This window comes from Mytilus californianus, unplaced genomic scaffold (genome assembly GCF_021869535.1).
Source record: "Mytilus californianus isolate M0D057914Y unplaced genomic scaffold, xbMytCali1.0.p SCAF_2, whole genome shotgun sequence".
Lineage (NCBI taxonomy): Eukaryota > Metazoa > Mollusca > Bivalvia > Mytilida > Mytilidae > Mytilus > Mytilus californianus.
In genome coordinates this window covers 79,454,525-79,478,550 of record NW_026262668.1, presented here as the reverse complement: position 1 = coordinate 79,478,550, position 24,026 = coordinate 79,454,525, and the positions used below count along the sequence as shown (strand labels likewise).

The 24,026-nt window shown below is 31.5% G+C and overlaps 2 protein-coding genes across 5 annotated transcripts in view; one reads left to right on the top strand and one right to left on the bottom strand.

Annotated features, from left to right (window-relative positions):
- The window catches only part of LOC127728290 (heat shock 70 kDa protein 12A-like), a 177,821-nt gene that overhangs the window by 94,968 nt on the left and 58,827 nt on the right, over positions 1–24,026 (top strand). The gene's annotated exons all lie outside the window — the stretch shown is intronic.
- Positions 1–24,026, bottom strand: part of LOC127728284 (heat shock 70 kDa protein 12A-like) — a 74,781-nt gene that overhangs the window by 15,432 nt on the left and 35,323 nt on the right. For 2 of the 4 annotated variants that reach the window (XM_052235598.1, XM_052235594.1), the window contains exons 4-12: positions 22,343–22,411; positions 18,657–18,718; positions 16,693–16,753; positions 15,955–16,029; positions 14,444–14,488; positions 12,203–12,281; positions 1,963–2,036; positions 1,034–1,142; positions 673–757 (exon numbers count right to left, since the gene is read on the bottom strand). In XM_052235598.1, the coding sequence (XP_052091558.1) occupies positions 673–757; positions 1,034–1,142; positions 1,963–2,036; positions 12,203–12,281; positions 14,444–14,488; positions 15,955–16,029; positions 16,693–16,753; positions 18,657–18,718; positions 22,343–22,411 (659 nt within the window). The remainder of the gene's footprint in view (positions 1–672; positions 758–1,033; positions 1,143–1,962; positions 2,037–12,202; positions 12,282–14,443; positions 14,489–15,954; positions 16,030–16,692; positions 16,754–18,656; positions 18,719–22,342; positions 22,412–24,026) is intronic. The other 2 variants (XM_052235597.1, XM_052235595.1) reach the window with 2 other exon arrangements.

Sequence of the window (24,026 nt, the reverse complement as noted above, 5' to 3'; positions counted from 1 at the left end):
ACGTATATCCAAATCATAAAAAAGTCCAAAATAAACAATTTACAATGCATAGGCTCCATAATATATATATCAGTATTTAGTGTGTGTTTTAGTATAGACGCCATCAAATATCATACCGAAGACTGTCGACGGTAACATACCCGATAAAACATCAATATATATATAAATAGATAACGAACTCGTGCAATTGGATTTTTCTAGGTCTGTTTGATTTCATATCATAGTTTATAAATATATGTTAATCATCGTTTTTACCTGTATAAGAATGAGTTATTGTGGATCGAATCAGTCAGTAAAATGGTTTACCCTTGTTTCACTTTCAATGTTTACATTCTTTTCCTTTTGATAACTAAACACGCCTAATTTATGCGTAACCAATCTCTAGCTAAGGGGTTAAATTGAAGGTCACACGAATACGGATTTAATGAGGTCGAATTATTCACTTGCAAGTGAATAATTCACCAGCGATGTGTCTTAGCTTATTTTGACAGAATTGAACCAAACAAGCTTCTAAACGTGAATTATTATTTCACTATTTCACTTTTATTAATGACTGAACAAAAACAAAAAAAACATATTTTAATTTTTTCTATCGTACTATCTCGTAGCTAATGCTCCTTTAAAAATTAGATATTCAATTATATATAATATATTCATTTAAATTCTATCTACCAGGTTTGTTTTGTGTACGCATTAGTGTCCTCAGGTTCAACAATTTCTGTCATCGTCTGATTAATCAAATTTCCAGGTTTGTCTCCTAAAATTTTATTCATTGGAAAATGATAAATTGATATTATTAAAACAAATTTTCAGTCATCGTTTTTTTGTGTAAAGAAATACATTTTGGTCTGAAATACTTGAAATGTTAAATTATTCTTATTCTTAACTTGGTAAAAGCATGGCTTAACTAGATAAACTGTAGACTGCAGGAAAATGAAACATATGGCTAAAATGTTAATTAAAAAAATGACAATTATTTTGTGTTAATTTTCTATCATCAACCATGACATCCTCGAATCATATATATTCTTACCAACTGATTTGGAAAGTTTACGAGATACCACTATTGCATCTTCTTTTGTTAAAGCTGTTTTTCCTGATGCCCATTCTCCTCTAACTTTCAGTTTTACACCAAAAGGTCCCTGCAAGAAAATTTCAATTCGTCTTTAATGAAACAATAGCTGTTATACATTTGGTAAACAAGAAAGTGAGTGTTACATTTTATATTTGTAGCATTAAAAAAGGCAGAAAAAGACAAAGGAAAAAAAATCCCCTAAAATTTGTAACGCCGTTTCAATTTTTTTGCCACATTTCCCACGTCTATAAAAATGTGGAAACCTCAAACGATTCCATAATAGCAGGTGCGTCAATGCAATATGTAGTTTTGCGTTCCTGGGTTGACAAATGTTGGAAAAATAGATTACTCAAATTAGTCTTTTAAATGTGCTGCTTAAAATGACAAAACCTTCAAAAATGGAGAAAAGTGCTCACCAATTGCATAACAGAAAGGCTTCAACATGTATGCAATATTTGTGTGAAGTTTCAAGAGGCTTGGTCAAAATTGTATGATGAGTAGATTACTCAATGTTTCCAAAGAGATCATATATGTGAACATTTACATTCAATGCCTTTATATTTTTTCCTATAATAATGTAATGTTATACCGCTCATTAAGAACGTACTGTGTGTATGATTACTCACATTCACATGAGTAACACGACGGGTGTCAATTATGATGCAGGATGCATCTGCTTACCCTTCCAGAGCACATGATATAAAACCCAGTTTTTGGTGGGGTTCGTTTTGCTCAGTCTTTGGTTTTCTATGTAGTGTTTTGTGAACGTGTTGGTCTTTTCATCAGCTTTCGTATTTTTTGCAAGGGCGTTATCAGTTTCTGTCTTGAATGTCCCCATGGTATATTCCCCGAATTTTTGTAAATGCTATGTTGTGATTTGATATTACCATATCTTCATTAACACTCTTTTGTGTATCCAATATAGCATCAATCCACTTTTGTCTATCCATTAACTGAGAACCTTTATGTTAAAAAAGAATAAACGATTAGCTAAACATTTGTCAAAACAAATTTACACTGAGGATGTTTTGACAAAAAGAAATAACATTCATGGACAACTCTTATATTTTCATTGACCAAATTCAATGTAAAATCTTATCAAGTTTTCCAGAATACAGAAATTTGATATTGCGTCAAATGTGACTTGAATTTCAATAAAAGATGAGCAATCCGACATTTTCATGTACAAACATACACCAATAGAACGAATTTCATACCTTTGTATTAAATGCAACTTTAAAGGATTTTCAGAAGGAAAATGGTTTCAACACCTCAGAGCAAATGCAGGAAAACATTACAGAGAGGACTCCTCCAGACATACATTTGTACAAGTATTATCAGTAAAACACCATACCAGATTTGAGTTGGGATAGATGTTATTATTCAAATCAAGATAACATAAGTCTTACTATACTGAAAGGGTGGGGGTTCGTCCCTGACTAACGAAGATATTGTAGAAGTTGAGTTTGTGGATGTAACTAAAGATGAAACTACAGTTGATTATACAGCATATGAACGTACGAAATCAGAAGTCGAAAAAGAAACTAGAAGAAAAAGCTTAGAAAGAGATTGAAGATATATATAGAAAACACAATTTTCAATGTAAAAGAATTGGAAATTTTATTTAACAGAAAGAAAGAAAAAAAAACCAACAAAAATCTCATAATTGTTTGGCAGAACTGTAAATCGAATTTCTGAATAATCTTTTTAGTTTCAAAATCCTAAAATTTCCGAGTAGTACGTCAAAATAAAAGCTACCAAAGAATGAAATTGTTTTATCTATAAATCTAAAGGAATACTAAGATGATTTATTCTATGGAATAAACTGTATAAAGCTATCTATGTTTGATGCACTAATGTGCTTCTGAATTTACCGAACATTTTCTCTCTCCAAAATTACGATTATATATTTTTTTTTTATTCAACAATATATTGCTTGCTGTTAACAATTTATTTCACTAGTCCAGCATTCTAGTGAAGGGTCTCTTTATTTTTACAAGAAATCCAGGGTTTCTCTCTGTTTAACAATAATACATTACAATTCATCTAAACTATATTATAAATATTTCATTTTCAATCGTAAATAAATAAGTATATATGAAATTCTTATTTATCAATATGTATTATCTAGCTTGTTTGGATAGAATAAGTTTCCGGAAATAGTTCACACTTGCCGTTATCGATTTACTATTATTGTATTGATATCTCTTCCTGGTTTGGAATAGTGATTTAAATATGATTAATATAAGCTATTCACAGGTATGTGTGAATAAAAATTTCAATATATTTGTTTCGATTCTGAAATAAATTAGTTTGTAAATATTTTCTTCTTTTTTTAACGATAAAAAACTGAGGATAACAAATACCGTTATTCTTTTTTTAACGATAAAAAACTGAGGATAACAAATACCGTTATCAACCACGCTTAACGGTGATAGGTAAACTTATTTCTCTAAATCAGTTCCGGATCTAGAATGTTTATATTTTATTTACCTTTTCCTTTTATTTTTTGCTAGATTATACATTTTCAAACATAAAAATTATTACAACATTTTGACAACTTTATCAAGTAAACATTTATTCTTAGTATGTTTACTAGTTACCTGCATTTTGTAGCTGTACATGAATTCTGCTTTAAATACAGAATATACATCTAAAGATTTTGTTTTCTGTTCAGACATATAATTTGCCTTATATATACAAAACATTATAATTGTAATCAAATAATTAATTTCATAGTATTGTTCATCATTTATTTTATAACCCCATACTAAATTTTTTAATGTTAGAATATTATTATTGATATTCAGTTTTTCTAGGAGTTTTTTTTTAACTTTACTCCAGAAATTATCAAGAAGCGGCATTTAAGAAACATGTGATCATAATCCTCTGTGGTGTTGCAATAACAACAATTTGAAATATCGCAGATCTTCCACTTTTTCAATAAATCTTTACAAGGTAGAATAAAGTGTAGCAATTTCCAACGGAACACTTTATACTTATTATCTTTTAAACAATGATGAACAAACTTTAACATATTACATGAAAGACTCTTAATGTATACAAGGTTAAGCATTGTCTTCCATCTGTAAATTATATATTATAAATTTTTCTGGGATCTACACAATTTTCTTTTTTATTACAATTAATATTAATATGTATTGCATAGGATGTTTTTACTTTAGTTTTCTTTGAATTTTCCTGTTTTAAAATCTTTAACCATTCTCTCGGAAAAGCTTTCTTTAATTGGTAAAATTCTGACATCCAGTTACTTTTTATTTTAAGCTTTTGTAAAATAAAATTTTCTTCCATATTAACATTTTCATCAATGATGTCGTTAACAAAGATAATATTACTATTTATCCAGTTTTGGAATAAAAGGCATTTATTTTTTATCTTAATGAAATGATTTCCCCAAATAACTTCTTGACGTATAGATCTGAAGTTTTTTGGCTGCTGTACTTTTTTATTAGATATCCATGCTTTAACTATATTCAAATAAAATTCTGGCAGCTCCTTTAACTCTGGAATAGAATCAGTGTTATCAATATTCGTGTGAAAGATAAGGAAATCTTTTCCAAATTTATTAAAATAAAATAGTGGAATAATTTTCCAATTTTTTAGATCTCCAGTAATTAACCATTTGATCCACCCAATTTTGATAGATTCTATGTATTTATCTATGTTAATCATTTTTAAACCCCCGTCTAGTTCATTAAAGCTTAGTACTGTGCGTTTAACCTTTTCTCTTTTGCTTTTCCATAAAAAATTATAGATAATTTTTTTGAATTTAACAATATATTATTTTTCAATATGTGAAACAGATGCTAAAAAGGTAATATTTGGTATAATCAATGATTTGATAACTGTTATTTTACCGATCATTGTTAAATGTCTTTTCTCCCAATTTTTAATAATTGTTAGGATTATTAGACTTTTCTATTTGCTTTTCTGCATTAAGTTTTTGACATTCATTTTTGTTACAACCGAAAAAAATTCCTAAGCATTTCACTGGTTTGTTTGTAAAGTTGATGTTTTCATACTTTTCTTTGCAATGTTTGTGTTTTCCTAACCAAATGCCTTCTGTTTTTAATCTGTTTAATTTAAGCCCTGATAAAGTGCCAAAAATTTCAATCATGTTTAAAACTTTTGAAATGTCTTGTTTTGTTTTTAAAAAAAGTGTGGTGTCATTTGCAAGTTGGCTAATTTTTAAAGAATGTGTTTTCCCATCTATTTTGATTTCAAATCCTTTAAGATTATTGTCTTGTCTTATCCTACATGCTAATATCTCGACAGCAATAACGAAAATTAACGCACTGCACGGACATCCTTGTCTTATCCCTCTAAAAATGTTGAGGGGTTCAGATATCCACCCATTATTGATCACTGAGCTTTTAATGTCTGTATACAAAGTTTTTATCCATTTGAGCATAGAATCTTGAAAACCAAATTTTTTTAATGCTGAGAACATGAAATCCCATTCTAAAGAGTCAAAAGCTTTTGAAAAGTCCAAAAATAATAATTCTCCTTCTATTTTAAATTTTTCTGCATAATCAATTATATCCTGGATTTGTCTAATGTTATAACCTATATATCTATTTTTAACATACCCATTTTGATCTTCATGTATAATTTTTGTTAAAATATTTTTAATGCGCTGAGCTAATGAGTATGCTATTAATTTTGTAAAAAATTACGATTATAATTATATAACAGACCAAGCTATGAATGTAAATTTATCTTGAAACTCAACTTCAACATAACATATAGTTTAGATTAACATGTTTTTATTAAATTTACGATCTGAGAAAATTACAAATTTTGTTTTTGAGACATTGAACTTAGTTTCCAAATACTACAATACTGTTTAAATAAAGTCAAGGTATTTAATAGGTCTAAAGCACTGTTTTCAAAAAAAATTATACCCTTTACATAGGACAAGGGCGTAGCTTCCATTGAGACAAAACAACTAACTGCCCCATTAAAAAAATTAAGGCAAAGTCAGCAAAGTCAGATTTGTTTTATAAAGAGAGGATGATGATTGATCGAGTGCATAACCTTTCTTCTGTCAATCATCATCCGGTCTCCTGACTTATCAAAAGAAAAAAAAAACAAATACTAGACCAGTTGTTAATGTTATGTGTTGTTGGTATTTTTGGGATTTGATTCAACATGCACAGATACTTTGACACAACTATGACACAAAATCGGTTATCGAACGGGTAAGGCATAATGCATAACAAGGATGAACAAATATAGTCGAGCCAGCAGTGTATATAAGAATCTAAGGTTAATAATGACATGGAAGTAAAATGAATATAATACTTCCATGATAATGGTAACAGAAGAACTAGCGTTTAATGATTAAACAGGTATGACAATTTCCCTTTTAAGCTCACCCGGCCCGAAGGGCCAAGTGAGCTTTTCTCATCACTTGGCGTCCGTCGTCCGTCGTCGACGTTAACTTTTTACATTTTGAACTTCTTCTAGAGAACCACTGAATGGAATGAAACCAAACATGGCATGAATGTTCCTTATGAGGTGCTGACCAAGTGTTGTTACTTTGTAGCCGATCCATCATCCAAGATGGCCGCCAACGGGGGACTTAGTTTAACATAGGACCCTTTGGGAAATGCATACAAATGACTTCTTTTAGAGAACCACTGAATGGAATGAAACCAAACATGGCATGAATGTGCCTTATGAGGTGCTGACCAAGTGTTGTTAATTTGTAGCCGATCCAATATCCAAGATGGCCGCCAGCGGGGGACTTAGTTTAACATAGGACCCTATGGGAAATGCATACAAATGACTTCTTTTAGAGAACCACTGAATGGAATGACACCAAACATAGTATGAATGTTCCTTATGAGGTGCTGACCAAGTGTTGTTACTTTGTAGCCGATCCATCATCTAAGATTGCCGCTAGCGGGGACTTAGTTTAACATAGGACCCTATGGGAAATGCATACAAATGACTTCTTTTAGAGAACCCTGTAAATGGAATGAAACCAAACATAGCATGAATGTTCCTTATGAGGTGCTGACCAAGTGTTGTTACTTTGAAGCCGATCCATCATCCAAGATGGCCGCCAGCGGGGACTTAGTTTAACATAGGACCCAATGGGAAATACATATAAATGTCTTCTTTTAGAGAACCACTGTATGAAATGAAGTCAAACATAGCATGAATGTTCCTTATGAGATGCTGACCAAGTGTTGTTACTTTGAAGCCGATCCATCATCCAAGATGGCCGCCAGTGGTGGACTAAGTTTAACATAAAATCCTATTGGAAATACATACAAATGACTTCTTTAAGAGAACCACTGAATGGAATGAAACCAAACATAGCATGAATGTTCCTTTTGAGGTGCTGACCAAGTGTTGTTACTTTGTAGCCGATCCATCATCCAAGATGGCCGCCAGCGGGGACTTAGTTTAACATAGGACCCAATGGGAAATACATATAAATGTCTTCTTTTAGAGAACCACTGTATGAAATGAAGTCAAACATAGCATGAATGTTTCTTATGAGATGCTGACCAAGTGTTGTTACTTTGTCGCCGATCCAACATCCAAGATGGCCGCCAGTGGGGTGACTTGGTTTAACATAGGACCCTACGGGAAATGCATACAAATGACTTCTATTAGAGAACTGTGACCAGGGAAAATGCAGCTTCAGTTTAATATTTTCGACTTTAATATAAAATTCTCAATTTTGATAATTTAGACTTTATTACTATGAGTTTTAAAATTCATTTAATTTTATATTTTCGTTTCTATTTACATTTAATATCCAGGACTTAAAATCAACATGCTTTGATATGCAATTTAATTCTCAGTTTGGACATTGAGTGACATGTTTTATTCTATTAGCTATTTAGTGACATTAAACCTTTTTCATTATTATATATATTTTTAAATATCATAATCAGATTAGTAAATTAAACCACTGAATGGAATGAAACCAAACATAGCATGAATGTTCCTAATGAGATGCTGACCAAGTGTTGTTACTTTGTCGCCAATCCAACATCCAAGATGGCCACCAGTGGGGGGGGGGGGGGGGGGGGGGCTTAGTTTAACAGGACCCTATGGGAAATACATTCAAATTTCTTCTTTTAGAGAACCACTGAATGGAATGAAACCAAACATAGCATGAATGTTCATGATGAGATGCTGACCGAGTGCTGTTACTTCGTAGCCGATCCATCATCCAAGATGGCCGCCAGCGGGAGGCTTAGTTTAACATAGGACCCTATGAGAAATGCATACAAAAGTCTTCTTCTAGAGACCCACTGAACTGAATGAAACCAAACATAGCATAAATGTTCCTTTTCTAATGAGGTGCTGGCCAAGTGTTGTTACTTTGTAGCCAAATTTTATCTTTTTTTATATGATTTCAAAAACCCAAGTAGAGTCAGGTGAGCGATACAGGCTCTTGGGAGCCTCTAGTTTATTTTTTCACTTGGTAAAAAATCTATCAAAATTTGAACATTTAAGTGTATAAAAATTATAGTTACAAGATTTTCAACAATTTTACAAATGATCTTTACATCAAAATTATTCTTCAGTACTACTACCGTTGAAGACAATTTTGATATCATTGTAATATTTTGGATATCCATAACAAAAAGAATCAATTTGTATCTAAAATCCAATACATAGTACTTCCGATGTTAATTATGTTTGCCTGAGAATGTTCTTTTCAAACTCAAAAGCATTTAAATCATATGAAACTTCAAATTGAAAAAAAATTGAATGGCTAAGTTTTTTGTTTTTTTTTTTGTAAAATAAGTGTATGTGAACTTTCTTGGAAAAGAAACCCCTTTATGTTATCAAAAATCTTCATAAATGTACTGCTACTGAATTACTGTATTTCCGTACACTAATTCGCCGATATTTTCCCGTATGAAGTGACCTTAACTACGAGATCTCTCCTTAGAACTTCGGCCATTGCATAGCGCAATTGCGAGGAGAAAACCTTGATTAAAGAATTTAAACAAATATGCACTGGAAGGTAAATACTTATTACTGATTCTTAATTAAAACCATTGTCGTGACGTCAGCCTATTCATTTACCGTGGATTCTTTTTCTAGAAACAACGCTTCCTAAATCTGTCGCTGAAAAGGACTCATCAAATTATATACAAATGTTTCCTTTGTGTGCCTAATTTCATTAAGTTTGAATTGGCTAATTTACTGATTTATGTTCACTAATGGAATTAATTTAAAACCTTACCTTTAATTTTTGTAATTTTTATAACCCTTCATTAGCACATACTTACAACTTCTCGTCCAATCAAATTGCTTATATTTGCCTTCTAATTTTCATAGTACATACTTTTCCTGTGTACTAAGTAACTACGCATGAATGACCACAAGGGTAAGATTTCATTGTATCGTAATCAAGATATTTAAAACAAAAATTGCCATTGGCTATTTTGAAATAAAATGCTGTGTTCCAAATTAAATTAAATAGTTTGTAATTAGTTTTCACATTGATTTTTAAATATCCTGCTTTTAAAATCTTTGGATCTAAAAAATGTTTTTGACAATTGCAAATTTTATCATTTAAATAAAGGGTAATACATATGGTTCTTTATACCTTGATTAGAGTACAACGATATCTTAAAATTATGATAATGTATCATCCATGCAATTACTTTGTACACAGAAAAGTGTGTACTATGAAACCTTGTGAAGGCAAATTAAAGCACCTTGGTGATAATTTTTTAAACTTTCTTAAGGAAAGTGATCTATTTCGTCATGAATTGATTGATTTATTGATTATTGGTTGCTTAATGTCCAGTGGCAAATATTTCATGCATGTTCAGGACGATGTCATGAATTGAAAAACTGTGATTATGTCTGAAGATAATGTGCCACCTATATATTTATATATATAAACATATTCTGATAAATCTTTGTTTTTACTTTGAACTAATAAAAAAAAACCACAAAACCTATAATCTCTGATCTATTTGTAGTTGCTTTTTAATGCCTATCTGCTAGACTATATCTTTGGGGACAAACTATCTATATGTTTCAAATTTATTATAGCTTTAGTTTTACTGTGAAATTAAAAAAATGTTTTCAAAACATGTAAAGCTTCCACTGCAATTTAATTATTGCCTGCGTTTGGTCAGTTTATTTTGTCATCTTACCTTGTAAGAAGAACATGTATAGTAAAACACCGCTTTATATCAGTATACATACTTACACCAGCAGCTACCATCTTTTCATTCTGGAGTGAAGGGCCTTTTGAAATCACATATTTTACAATGATACTAGTGAGTAGATTTACAAAATTCGTTAATGAGCTCCGTTTAACAAACACCTGTGATACAAGTAGTCAGCCAAAATAAACTATCAATAGACCAATTAAAAGATTACTCGAGTTGTAAGTATGTGCTAAATTGGATAGTCTATGGAAAGGTATATACTATGAAATTAAGAGCTCGGGGCAAGCCCCTCGCTCTAAATTTCATAGTATATACCTTTCCATAGACTAACCTAGACCTGGGATTCGAACCCGTCCTTAAAATCTGTTATGTGTGACTGACATCAACATATCGACGAAACCTCTCGGCTACCAATGGGTTACAATTTAGATGTGTATTTTATATATATAAATGAACATATGATATACATCGGTACAACGGACACACAGGGCTTGCACCTTTATACATAATAAGCAATCGTATAGTATAAGATGGCAACCGCGAGGTTAGCATGGTTAAGATCAATGAGTTAAAGATACAGACTTGTCGGTTTAGGTTCGAATCCCTGTATTCTCTTTGCTGTCCCTATTCTTTAGTATTCCGGTTTTTTATTTTATTTTGTATGTTATTGTGGATATTTTTTAATAATAGCAAGTTTTACCGTATATTTTTGGATTATTATTGGCTATTTCACATATTTGAAATGAAAATGATTACATTCTATTTGTTCATTTTTGTTTTATAAATATAGTATGATTTCATCTGTTTTACTACATTATTTTACAAATGTTTATTCGCAAATTCCTATGCGAGTAAACCGTGATGTGTCTAGAATTAGGCTTCTTGCTAGAACTTTCCGTAACATACTTCATTTATACTTAATATATGCTCTTTGGTGGGGGTGGATGTCTCTTTGACACATTTTCCATTTCAATTCTCAATTTAATTAGAAATAAGTTCGAATATGTCTTATTTTGTAAACACAGATAATATTCAGATGCCTGATAATTCAAAAGCAGACTTTTGTGTTATATTTGTATTTTTCTAACCAATTAATTGTGATCTTATATTCATTAATGCATCGTTGAACATGATAAAATGGTTATTTAAACTCACTTACAATACCTTCTAATTAAGAAAAGGCTTTAATTTTAAAAAGACTGCGGGCTCATGGTTTCTTTTTCAAGAATCAACGCTTATCCATTGTATCTATATAACAGAATAAATTTAATACAACAAATCATTTAAAAACTGTAAAAGAAAAGTTTTATTAACCACATGATAAAGTAAAATAACAAAAATACAGAACTGCAACGAAAATTCAAAACGGAAAGTCGCTTATCAAATGGCAAAATCAAAAGCTCAAACACATCAAACGAACGGGAAACAACTGTCATATTTCTGACTTGGTACAGGCATTGCCTTATGTCGAAAATGGTGGAATAAACCTGGTTTTATAGCTAGATTGGAACGCATGGAAAATATAAAAAAAGAATAATCATTGCTCTATCAATTCACTTATTTTTTACGTGTTTTACGTGCTCTGTGCTGATTTTTTTATCAATGTCACTATTCGGTAAACTCCGGCCACAAACTCGAAAGTTAGGTTGCGATCAACAATCACTTAATGAAATATTATTTGTCCGATGATACGTTATACTTATAGACTCGAAATAAATACAAAAAACATGCAAACAGGACTTGGGGTAATATGTTTGCATGCATTGGTTCAATAATTTTGATCACATTAAAATTACAAGAAACTTGTTTCATATGACTTTAAACAGGACAAATACCACAACTATTTTAAGTACTTACTTTTATAACCGAGAGAAAAAAAAACTACAGTGTTTATAAAAGTCAAGAGGTAAATATGACTATAATGAATATGTCTTTTACTTACTTCGAAGAATATGGGTCTCCCCACTGTTCGTTATAATTCGGAATGTACAGTCATCTTTATCAGGTGCTAAACTCGCTAACTTAAATAAAAGAGACAAATATTTCAAAATTGACTCGTCTATTTCTAGCAAACCAAAGCTACATGAAAAATTATGAGAAAGTCTTGTTATGCCAAAACAACAACTACCCTAATTGAAGACTTAAATAAAATTTATTCAAAATTTGTAGACCTCCGCCTAAAAAATATCATTCGAAGAGTGTACTGCTTGGTATGGATGCAACAATTACATCAATAGCCCATTTCACCTCAGTTCGGCAAAATAAAAGAACAGGCATTTAATTTCTATAATATCGGGTTTAGATAACATCAACAAACACATGTACAAATATAAAATAACTGGAAATAAAATTGAAGGGATGGCGGGCTGTGAATTAAGCTCTTGAAAGCCAATAAATGTATCCACATAGCATCATTACGATGCTTACATTACAGTAAATTTTTAAAAGACAAATGTATCTACTAGCTATTAGGCATCATTTAGTATACTGTTATGCCTTTTGTTAACTAACACCTATCGTCTTATCGGTTGTCAGGGGGGATTTTCAAAATTAAAAAAAAAAAAACAATTTTAATTAAATATTTCGTGGAAGGGCAGACTAAAAGATTTTCAGAGGTTGAAGACTGACTGATTACCTTATATAACACACACTTTTTTTTTTAAGTTATGCATAAATAAGATCCACAAGTAAAATTTGCCGTCGAGTATTTTTAGCAAAAAAATGATTCAAACCAACCTTCTCTGTTGTTATGACTTTTTAGAAAGGTCTTTCACTTGACCCATATATTTCATTTTTTCTTGGTACTGTGAATTTTAATGTAATTATATTAACATGTAGCCTAAATGTAAAGAATAGTGGAATCTGAAACGAGATGCTTTGTCAAATGTTTTGCTTCATAAGTTTTCAAGACAAAACAGTCAACTCAAACACGCTTGAACATAAAAAGGTGTATCCATTTTTCTGTTTTTGATGAGAAAATTGCTCATTTTAAGGATTTTTTCAAACAAAAGAACTGTTACCAGGTGGGCAGAGATGCAAATTAATGCGATAAAAAGATCCTTTAAGATCAGATAATCTTTTATTTTTTCTGTTGAATGTATTTCGGCCGAATTTATGCTTTTGCGCAAAAAAAAAAAAAATATCCACATGTATTTGCACCTACCTAAATTGTCTGTTTTGTGAAAATTTGTATTTAATTCAAAAGTTTACAAATTCTCAAAGCTCAATACTATAATATTTAAGGTATAAACACGTATATAATATGCCAAAAATATCTAAATCATGAACCTATGTCAAACTTTTAAAACCCTTAGAAACATATGTAAACAATTCAAATATACGAACTTGACCATTTTTACCTTCTCTAATAAGAGTTCTGTTTTTTGTTTTTGTTTAATTTCAACTGGATATTAGCCTGCACTCAGTCAGGATTCTACTTCGTCAAAATCAAAGACTAAAAATGTGAGAGTTTACAGACTATCTATCCCAGATAATACACACACAAAATGGATTTTTTTTTTAAAGTTATGCACAAAAAAAGATCCAAAGTAAAGTATGACGTCAAGTGGTTTTGGTTAAAATTTACTATTCAAGCACACCTACTTTGTTGTTATGAATCATTAAATAGGTTTTTCACTTCACCGTATATTTTATTTCTTGGTACTGTGAATTTTTAATGTTATTTTATAAACAAGCAGCCTAAAAATATAAAAATAATGGAATCTGAAGACAATAGTATTAAGTTTACAAAAGGCATAGAAGTATTCTAAATAATGCTTAGTAGCTTGTACATACATTTGTCTTTTAAAATACAACTGGCATGGCTATGTGGATAAAACTATCGGTTTTCAAGAGCTAAATTGACAGCGCTTCATCGCCTGAATGGCTTCCATTTTCACGATGTAAAAAATTAGGTATAGGGAGATAATTTTGACGAAGTAAAATCCTGACTGAAATATGCATGACATATTTGCTACCGAACGCAAACAAACAACAATCAGTCAAAAAACATCTTTTATCTGTTTCATATCATCCACTTCTATTACGAATCAGGCAAGGTCCTCGGTTACATAGATTATTTTGATACTTTAAATTTATGTTTTAATTTTTTTCAAACTTATATATTTAAAATAGAAGAAATAATAGTATCCCAAATTACTAATTACATAATTAAGATACTTACGACTATATAAATTTTTCCTTTCATGACACGAACATCTGGGTTCAACTGTATTAGTAAAACTGTTTTTAATCAGTAATCAATTAACCCATCAAAACATATGGCATAGAGGAAAAAAAAAAGCACCACACAAACTCTTGTGAATTTGTGTGTGCAGATATGAATAACCTAAGGCATTAGCGAAAAGAATTGCATTATATGCTTATTCTTAGAGGTCATCAATCTTCCGCGAATCATATAAACATTCCTCTCAGAATTAAACTACAGAATTGCAAGTATAGCATTTGATTAAATCTAATAAAAAAAATAAAAAAACATTTTCCCGATTTTTTTTCTTCGTTATCTATATACAATATTTTATAGAATTACACGGATGCCACATGTTGAGCAGGATTTGCTAACCCTTTCGGAGCACATGAGATTGCCCCTAGTTTTTGGTTTGGTTCGTGTTGCTCAGTCTTTAGTTTTCTATGCTGTGTTTTGTGTACTGTTGTTTGTTTGTCTTTTTATTTTTTAGCCATGGCGTTGTCAGTTCATTTTCGACTTATGAGTTTGAATTTCCCTTTGGTATCTTTCGCCTCTCTTTTACAGAAATGTTGGGTTAAGTAGGATAAACGGTACTGTAGTTCCATCGGAAGAACAGAGGAGTAAATCGTTTAAACTTAAGAAGTAAATCGGTTTATATGTACATAAGTTGACAGACTAACAGGTCGACAGGTCGACAGGTTGACACTAGAAAGGTCGACAAGTGTAAAAGTCGACAGGTTGACAAGTGTTAAGGTCGACATGTTGAAAGGTCGACAAGTGAAATGGTCGACAGGTTGACAGGTCGACAAGTGTATAGGTCGACAAGTGTATAGGTCGACAAATGTATAGGTCGTCAGGTTGACAAGTGTAAAGGTTAATAGGTCGACAGGTTGACAGGTTTAATTTTACAATTAACTATTTATTTGAATACAAAACTAAATTGTAATTAAGTAAAATAAAATTAACTTCAGTTTTTTAACCTTTTTATCAAGTCTTGACTTATAACTGTCTACCTGTCGACTTGCAATGAAGGGTGACACAAGTTAAGCAGGATTTCAGCACCTCGCTTTATTTGGGTTCATGTTTCTCAATCTTATAGTGCGTAGTTTTTCGTTGACTTGTTTGTCTTTTAGTTTTTTCTTTTTGGCTATTGTGTTGTCTTTTTTTATAGACTTATTGTTTGTGATTGGTCCGATGATATCTCCTCACTCTTTTTCTCATATTATATAAAATAAAATTGAGAATGGAAATTGGGAATGTGTCAAAGAGACAACCCGACCAAACATGTTTTTGAGTGTATATATATCGTACATGATTTTCGGATTACCTTCTTTTATTTCCATAAATCAGCCTGTTTATATCAGTATAAAAGAGGGACGAAAGATACCAGAGGGACAGTCAAACTCATAGATCGAAAACAAACTGACAACGCCATGGCCAAAAATTTTTATTGTGAAAAAAAGAAGAGACATGAAAAGCGTAATTACCCAGAGCTGTTCCCTCTTTTGTAAACAGCAAGAAAGTTCTTTTGTCCATTTCTCCAATTCCGATGGGGTCTCTACCTTAAATGAAATGAATATCATAAACAGTAGAACAACATTTGATTCACATACTATATGATTAGGTCAGAATCAGATAAAACTGAAATTGTAAAATATGGTTTACTTAAAAGGTATCTGTTACGGTGGAGTGGCAGTCAATTTTTGCGTTTGTTTTGTTGCAATAGGTCTTTATTTTAATTTTTTCTCTCTCTTTTTTGTGTTTTCTCTTAAAAGTTGAAAATTCATTGCTAATTACATAGGACATGTCAATTATTAATACTGTAGCAATTCAAGTCTCGTAAGAACGGAAAACTCCATATGTATATCTTTGTCGTTAAAATTTTTCCCGAGCCCTTCACAATTTTTTGCCACTCAGGTTTACACCTGACCCTGTTTTTGAAAAAAAATTGTTATGCTAATGCAGCAGTACTTGCTTGACAAACATGGGGTTAAATGAAGATGGAAACGGATTACGGAATCGCCGTAGCTTTCGAATTAATCGGTATGCAATATATTAAATGTAGTGTATGACTTGATATTAATGAATTTCATACATATTAACATGAGGCAAAGTTAAATTCCGTCTTAAATTGTTATACAAAATTTGTCTAAATATACATTATCATGGTGATAAATCTGCAATAAAGGGGTATTTTGGTTCATAAACAGAAACAAACACTATACCTCGATGAAGAAAGTTCTGTTTTTAGTTACCAGTTGAAATACCGACTGCTTATCCCGATATCTAGAAGTACAAAGTTTATATTCCTATACAATTTTTTTTTGGACCACTAAACCTTATATATAAGAGTATGATAAAGAATTGACACTATAGTCGTTTGATGTGTCGCATCAATTGTCAATAAGATTTCAATTCATCTGGTGTTGCATTTTAAAAAAAATATTGTGAAACTGAAAAAGGCCTTTTAAGACATGAAATACTTATTCCATCATGCTTGTATATTATTATCATATTTCCGTATTATTGTACAAATCTTAAGTCTTTCATATATACTAAAACACACCCTCGACATCGCGAGTTCGTCTCCTGTTTTACTCGAATCACCCGCCATGAGAATTCAAACTCTGAGTAACTTAATCGAAATGTGACAATCTGGAATTGGACTCAATCAGTAAAATTGGAGATTAGACTACTATACTAGTATCTAAAGATCTTAGTCTATAAAACATGTCGCTAGTGAGTTTAGACAAAAACGTTTCGTATCGGTCAACCAATTCGTGAAGGGGACTGTAAAATGTTTGTCCCGTCGATTTCAGTCGTTTTTCTTCATAACTCTGCTGGAGCATTTTTGCATCATATCCCTGCTAATGAAGTCCAAATATATGAACATACACGAGCATAACTCACCAATTGAGATATGTAGCACCATACGATTGAGCAGAGGGCGTGTTACCTCTGAAATATGAGGTCGAAAATTGAAAAAATTAAAATGATCACGTTTGACATAGATTCTTGTTTAAATATATACCATTAAAGCTTTATTTTATAAGACTACATAATAAGTTAATAAAAAATATTACAGTGGTACTGATAGTATATGATAATTTTCTCAAAACCTGTGATTCCACAACAAAACTCATAAAAACAGGTTTATAATTGTGTGCACAAGACGCGCTTTTCGTCTACAAAATACTGTGACGCTCGAATAAAAAACTGGGATGCCAAATCCAATACGAAACATAGTTGGAAATACGGCGGTCGATATAAAAGTGTTAGTAGCTATGATTTCTTCATCAATAGATTACGTACTTTTTATAAAAATTTGAAGTATTTTGTATGATTGCCAATGAGACAACTACCTACCAGAGTCCAAGTGGTTAAATATAATGATAATAGCACTATTCCGAAAGCCAACCACAACTTAGGTAATCTATTCCTGGGTTAGAAAATCCTTTGAAAATATTGCACTGTATATTTTGTTCTGAAAGGAACCATTACTGAGCATATATTTGAAACATTATTTATTTAGAAAAATGCATTAACGGTACTAATTGAACTGAAGCAGATGCGCATATTGACAATACATATCTCTTCAGTGATGCTCAGAGTAAAGATATGTGAAAAGAAAACTTATTCAAACGTTGTAAAGCTGATCAAAAGCAAAAAGGACATAAAGTATAGCAAAATCCGGACAAGTAATCAGAACTTTGGATGGGGGAGATATATTCCATAATTTCAAATGATTTCAAATTCTATATCAGCAAATTACAGGTTTTAAACAATATCCGCATTTTCATGCTGCTATCGAAGTACTGGCTCCTGGTCTGGTGATAACCTCGGGAGCAAACAGTCCACCAGCAAGTAAAGAAATATATTCCATTTTTACTTTTTTGTTTACTTCTACAAACATTAAAGAGCTCACCAAAAAGGACATAAAGAAAAGTCAAATCAATACAAGGAAGCTTTTGATGAAGTAGATATGTTCCTTGATTTAAAATTATTTCTAAAATATCATATTGCATATAAACAATATCCGTGATTTCATGACAGTACCGAAGTACTGGCTCCTGGGCTGGTGATAACCTCGGGAGCAAACAGTCCACCAGCAAGTAAAGAAATATATTCCTTGTAATATATCTCGCATCAGTATACAAAGAGAAAAATGTGAGATGTACGATTAACTTACCCATTAGCATTAGCAACACCTTTTATATCTTCAATTGATACCGTTCTTTGTGGAGTAGTTTCCTATATTTTTAAAATGTACATAAAACAATATAAAAAGAGCTTTCGTTAATTTCACTTACTCTCTTCCTGTTAAAACATTTGTTTTCTCAAAATGACGAAAAATCGTAAAAGGTTCCGCGGGAAATTATTGCTGCTGTCAGTGTAAAGTGTAATGTTTACTGCGTAAAGTAACTTAAAATAGTAAGCTCATTTATAAGTTCAAAACAAAGAGTAAAATATTTTCGATTTGTTCCAAATGCTATCTCTATATCACGAAGAAGCTACACAAAGTTGTTGGTTTAAAAAAAAGCGTTTTGCTTTGAGTAGATTGTCCTACCATGAGTCATAAAGGGCAAATAACTATTTCTGAACCATCGCTTAATACAAAATACCAATATCCGTATCCTTTTATTCGCTAATACTCGCTATTATCTTTTCTAAAGGCCCCTCGTAGAGATATTTATAATTCAAACAACATTTAGAGCAGTAATCACAGATTAATTTGATACGTTTTATCTGCATATGGTGCATTTATTTGTTAGATGATCAAAGTGTATCTACAACAGGTCTAACTTATTAATTTAACTATCGTTTCGTTTCGCCATTTTTCGTTTTGTATGTTATTTCCGTACTGGCAAATATCGTTTCGTTTCGTTGCGTCCCATTCCGTTTTTGTTTTGTTTCGCACTTTACAGGTACCCGATAAGGATACAAAAAACAATGTTCTCTTTTCGCCCGTTTTCTTTTTTTAATTCTTTAATCAAATATGAAAAAAATCAAACTTCCAAAAGGCAAAATGATCAAAGCTGCACGTTAAGTTTAGTATTTTTAAAGTTTGATTAAATATCTACAGTATACTATTAAATTTTAAAACGAATTGTCGAATTCTAATTGTTTCAAAATTTCAAACAATTTAAAAATATTTGACCTGTAAAAAATTTAATAATAAAAAAAATAAAAATGAAAACTTTTTAAAATTTTCAATGGAAAAAGTGTTACACGGACCGTTTTGTCTGGTGTAGTATTGTAGTCACTAAAACGCCATAAGGGTGCATTAAAAGATAAGGAAGAACGATATGTTTAATTTGTGGTTTCTGTATATAATGGAGAACCTCTGTACCAAGTGAATGCAATTTGAAGGGAATGTCAAATAAAAAGCTCAACAAAAAAATCTGTTTGAAATGGACTTGTATTCATAATTCACTGATTGCTTTCTTATCTTAAAAAGCTAAATACGGGAAACAATAAATAGGATTTAAACGAAAAGGGAATCTTAGTGTATGTTGGTGTCAGCAAGAAAAAATGTAAATAAAGGCAACAGTTGTATACCGCTGTTCAATAGTCATAAATCGATTTAACTGAAACAAATCCGGGTCACAAACCAAAACCGAGGGAAACACATCAACTATGAGAGGAAAACAACGGAACAACAGAAATCTAAACTGCTACAAAATCAAGCGCCAACATACATAGAAACGGACTATTTGATAACATGCCATATTCCTGACTTGGCACAGGACAGTTTAAGAAAAAAATGGTGGGTTGTACCTGGTTTAATGGCAAGCCAAACCACCCGCTTATATGGCAATGTTAAAAATACCGCTAAGATGACAACATTAAGTGGCAGGAATACAGTACAAATAAACGCAGGACAGAGAAATACATAAATAAATAATATAAAGTACATTACAATATGTAAACCACAGAATAACAACGGACATCTCCCATTAATTTACGACAGTACACTAGAACACCACAATAGAATTATGAACTGAGCGTCACACAAATGTATCAACGCCACAAAAAGTGACGTCACATGTAAATTTCTAAAAATAGAATATAAAATTGGGATTAAGTTTGTAATGGTGTTATTTTATGTATTTTCTAACATTACAAGAATATTTATATTGAATTGTGTTAGTAATGGTGTAATTATTTGAATTTTCTAAGCATGTCGGTTTTTCTTCTTAATCGAAACTGTGGAAAAACAAGAACAAAACCTGTGCATGTAGTTGCTTTTAACTTAAAATCATATAAATGAACTAGCTGGCTGATTAATTATCTTAACTTATACATACATAGAGAAAATAAAAATAGAATTCATACCACAAACGATAAGACATAACACAATATCTATTCAGACTTACAAACGAAACATCATAACTAAATACATGAATATTGGATGTATAAATACCGAGACACATCAAATAGCAATGCGAATTCACATACGACAAAACAGTCATTTTCGGAAATAGGTCACGTTCGGTACTAAGCAGACCAGACGACGTAGATGGTAAACCACAACTTAAGACGTGGTAAAAATGTCGTTAGTTAGTATAGACACAGACACATCGTATAGATCAACCAATTCGTGATGGTGACCATAAAATTTACGAAGTGTCATTTTTAATCTTTCCTCCTCATAATTCTGTTGGGGCAGTTTCTGCGTAAGGGGCACACTCCTGTATATGAAGTCCGTATAGAGTGAACATGCACGAGCATAACGTATCAATTGAGATATGTAAACACCATACGATGGGGCAGATGGTATGTTACTGCTGAGAAATGGGAAATTCATAATTGGGAAGTTAAAGTCGTCCCGTTTGTCATAGATTTAAGTCAGAAGTCGTCCATCTGTGTCAATATTGAGAAAAAGATCAAGGTATGAAGCAGTCCTTATAGTGTCAGTAGTATCCTTAATTTCAAGTCCACTTGGATATAGATGTAAGTATGAAAAATGGGTTATTCAGTGATAGGACATCATCAATATATCTGAAATTAAAATTAAAGAATTTCGCAAGGTGCTTTTTCTTTTTGTCTTTTAGAAGGTTTTGAATGAATTCTGCTTCATACGAGTACAAAAACAAATCCAGTAAGGGTGCACAATTAGTACCTATTGGAATACCGACTGTCTATTGAAATATCAATCCTCCAAACTCAACAAATATATTGTCGATCAAAAAGTCCAGCATTTTGATAATATCATCTTCAGTATATTTTCTGATAGAATCAGTGCGGTTCTTCACAAATAAGAATTATTATAACCCAGAACAAGAAATGTATATCTACGATTCCCATTTTTATAGAAAAAGATCTGTTTAATGAGATGGTGAAGTCGATCTTTCAATTGAGCATGGGGAATAGTAGTGTAAAGTGTAGAAAAATCAAAAGTTTTAATGTTGCTGCAAAATTGCAGATATTGTGATCTAAGATTTAGCAGTAGATCTTTAGAATTTTTAAGAATTCACATCTGATTGACACCACTGGTTCAATATATCTCATCACAATATTTTTACATCTTTTACTGTAGAAAGAATAGTAGTCAGCACTTTAGAAAGATGTTTAGTTGAACATCTTGATGAACCAGCTAGGTATCGTTCTATATAAGGAGTTTTGTGAAGTTTTGGTATCCAGTATAATGACGGTTGATTTTCTTCATTTTCTTTGATGTTAATACCAAAAGAAAGAAGGACAGATTTGTGATTTTGTAAAATTTCATTCTTTGTAAATGATGTTAAAGAATATAAATAAAACAATTAAAAGTGAACATATAATATTTTCAATTCTATTCCAATAGAAATGTAAACTCAGATGGTCATTTATTTCACATTTAGTTTTAAAGATATTATATCACGACAGACTTACAGTTTCTGATGTATAATACTGGAATCCGCAGTCAGATAACACAAAATATCTTCTCTCCCATCTCCTACCCTGTTGTTAAAATTAAGACAAATACATGTTTTGATTTATAAATATTACTAAATGAAATATCGCTATTGTATTTTATGTATGTAAATTAAAAGTCCAAACTTCGAATATGTGAACTACTGAAGAAAAAACTGCAATGCCACAAAAATATTTACCTTATCCTAAATAGCTGATCTTGGAGGAGTGTATGCATTTTGTCAGAATAATAACCATGATATGTAGAAAAAGCAACGTTCATGGTATGGAAAACTTAGATTGTGGTTCTATGTTTATGATACAACATTATCTTACGCTTCCGATAACAAATAACCGACAGTGTTTGTTTTAAATTCCGATGAATTAAAACATTTCGAGTGTGCTAATAAATTGTTAGTTAATTCAATTCACAGAAAAACTCAATATGTTCTGAAAACATTTATGAAGCAATGGATAAATCTAGTATTGTTTTTAATAACAAAGATGTTCATTGTGTGGAAACACATAACATATAGTATAAAAATAAGAAGATGTAGTATGATTGCCAATGAGACGTAGAAGTAAGCAACTTTATGTCACCGTACGGCCTTCAACAATGAGCAAAACCAATACCGCATAGCAAGCTATTACCACCCCCCCCGCCCCCCCCCCCCTTGACAATTTAAAACAATATTTAGACGAGAAAACTGACGGCCTGATCAATGTACAAAACAATAAACGAAAACAAAATATGATACACAGCAACAAACAACCACTGAACTACAGGTTCCTGACTTTTAGAAAACATTGTAAATGATTTTAGTCACATTGAAATTATTTTTTAAAAGCGCACCCAGTCAGCTATCAATGCTGCGTAAACTTAAAACCTACCCTCAGCAGAACAGAACTATGAGAAAATGTATTTTATCTATGTTATACTTTATTAGAATATACCAGTGAATTATGGGACGGTTGTTCCCAAGAAGACATTAGAGAGGTTGAGATCGGATAAAATTGAATGTGTACAACACGAGGCAGCAATAATAGTAACGTGTCAACCACAATTTGCAAGCCTAAAATCACTATACCATGAAACTGGATGTGGGCCTTTGCAATCACAAAGACAAAAGAGAAAGTTAATTCTTTTTATAATATGCATAACCAATATTGTACATAGTATTTATCTGACTTTTTTATTACAGTTCTTACATGGGACAACTCCTTAATAAGACTTTTTCCTTTTTTTCTCTCTCCAAAGTACAATGCAGTTAACAACCCCATTATGCAGTATAATTGTTTAATATATATTAGTAGTAAATACAGATATATTGTATGTGTAATACGGTCAACGGCAATCGTGCTGTATCAGCCATCCGTGATGATGTCGATATCAGTCACGTTTGCAAAGGCTTTATCACACCTTTAATCTGTATGACGTCACGTCATCGATATCAGTCACGGTTACAAAAGCTTTATCAAACCCCTAATATGTATAACGTCATGTCACACAAAAAAACATCTACTTGAGGTATATAATATCAGATTATTACATGGCATTTTTCATATCAGATGTATTATCAGCCCAAGAGCCGAAGGCTCGAGGGCTTATATTAACCGAGGGCTGGTAATTCATCTGATATGAAAAATGACATGGTATGATCTT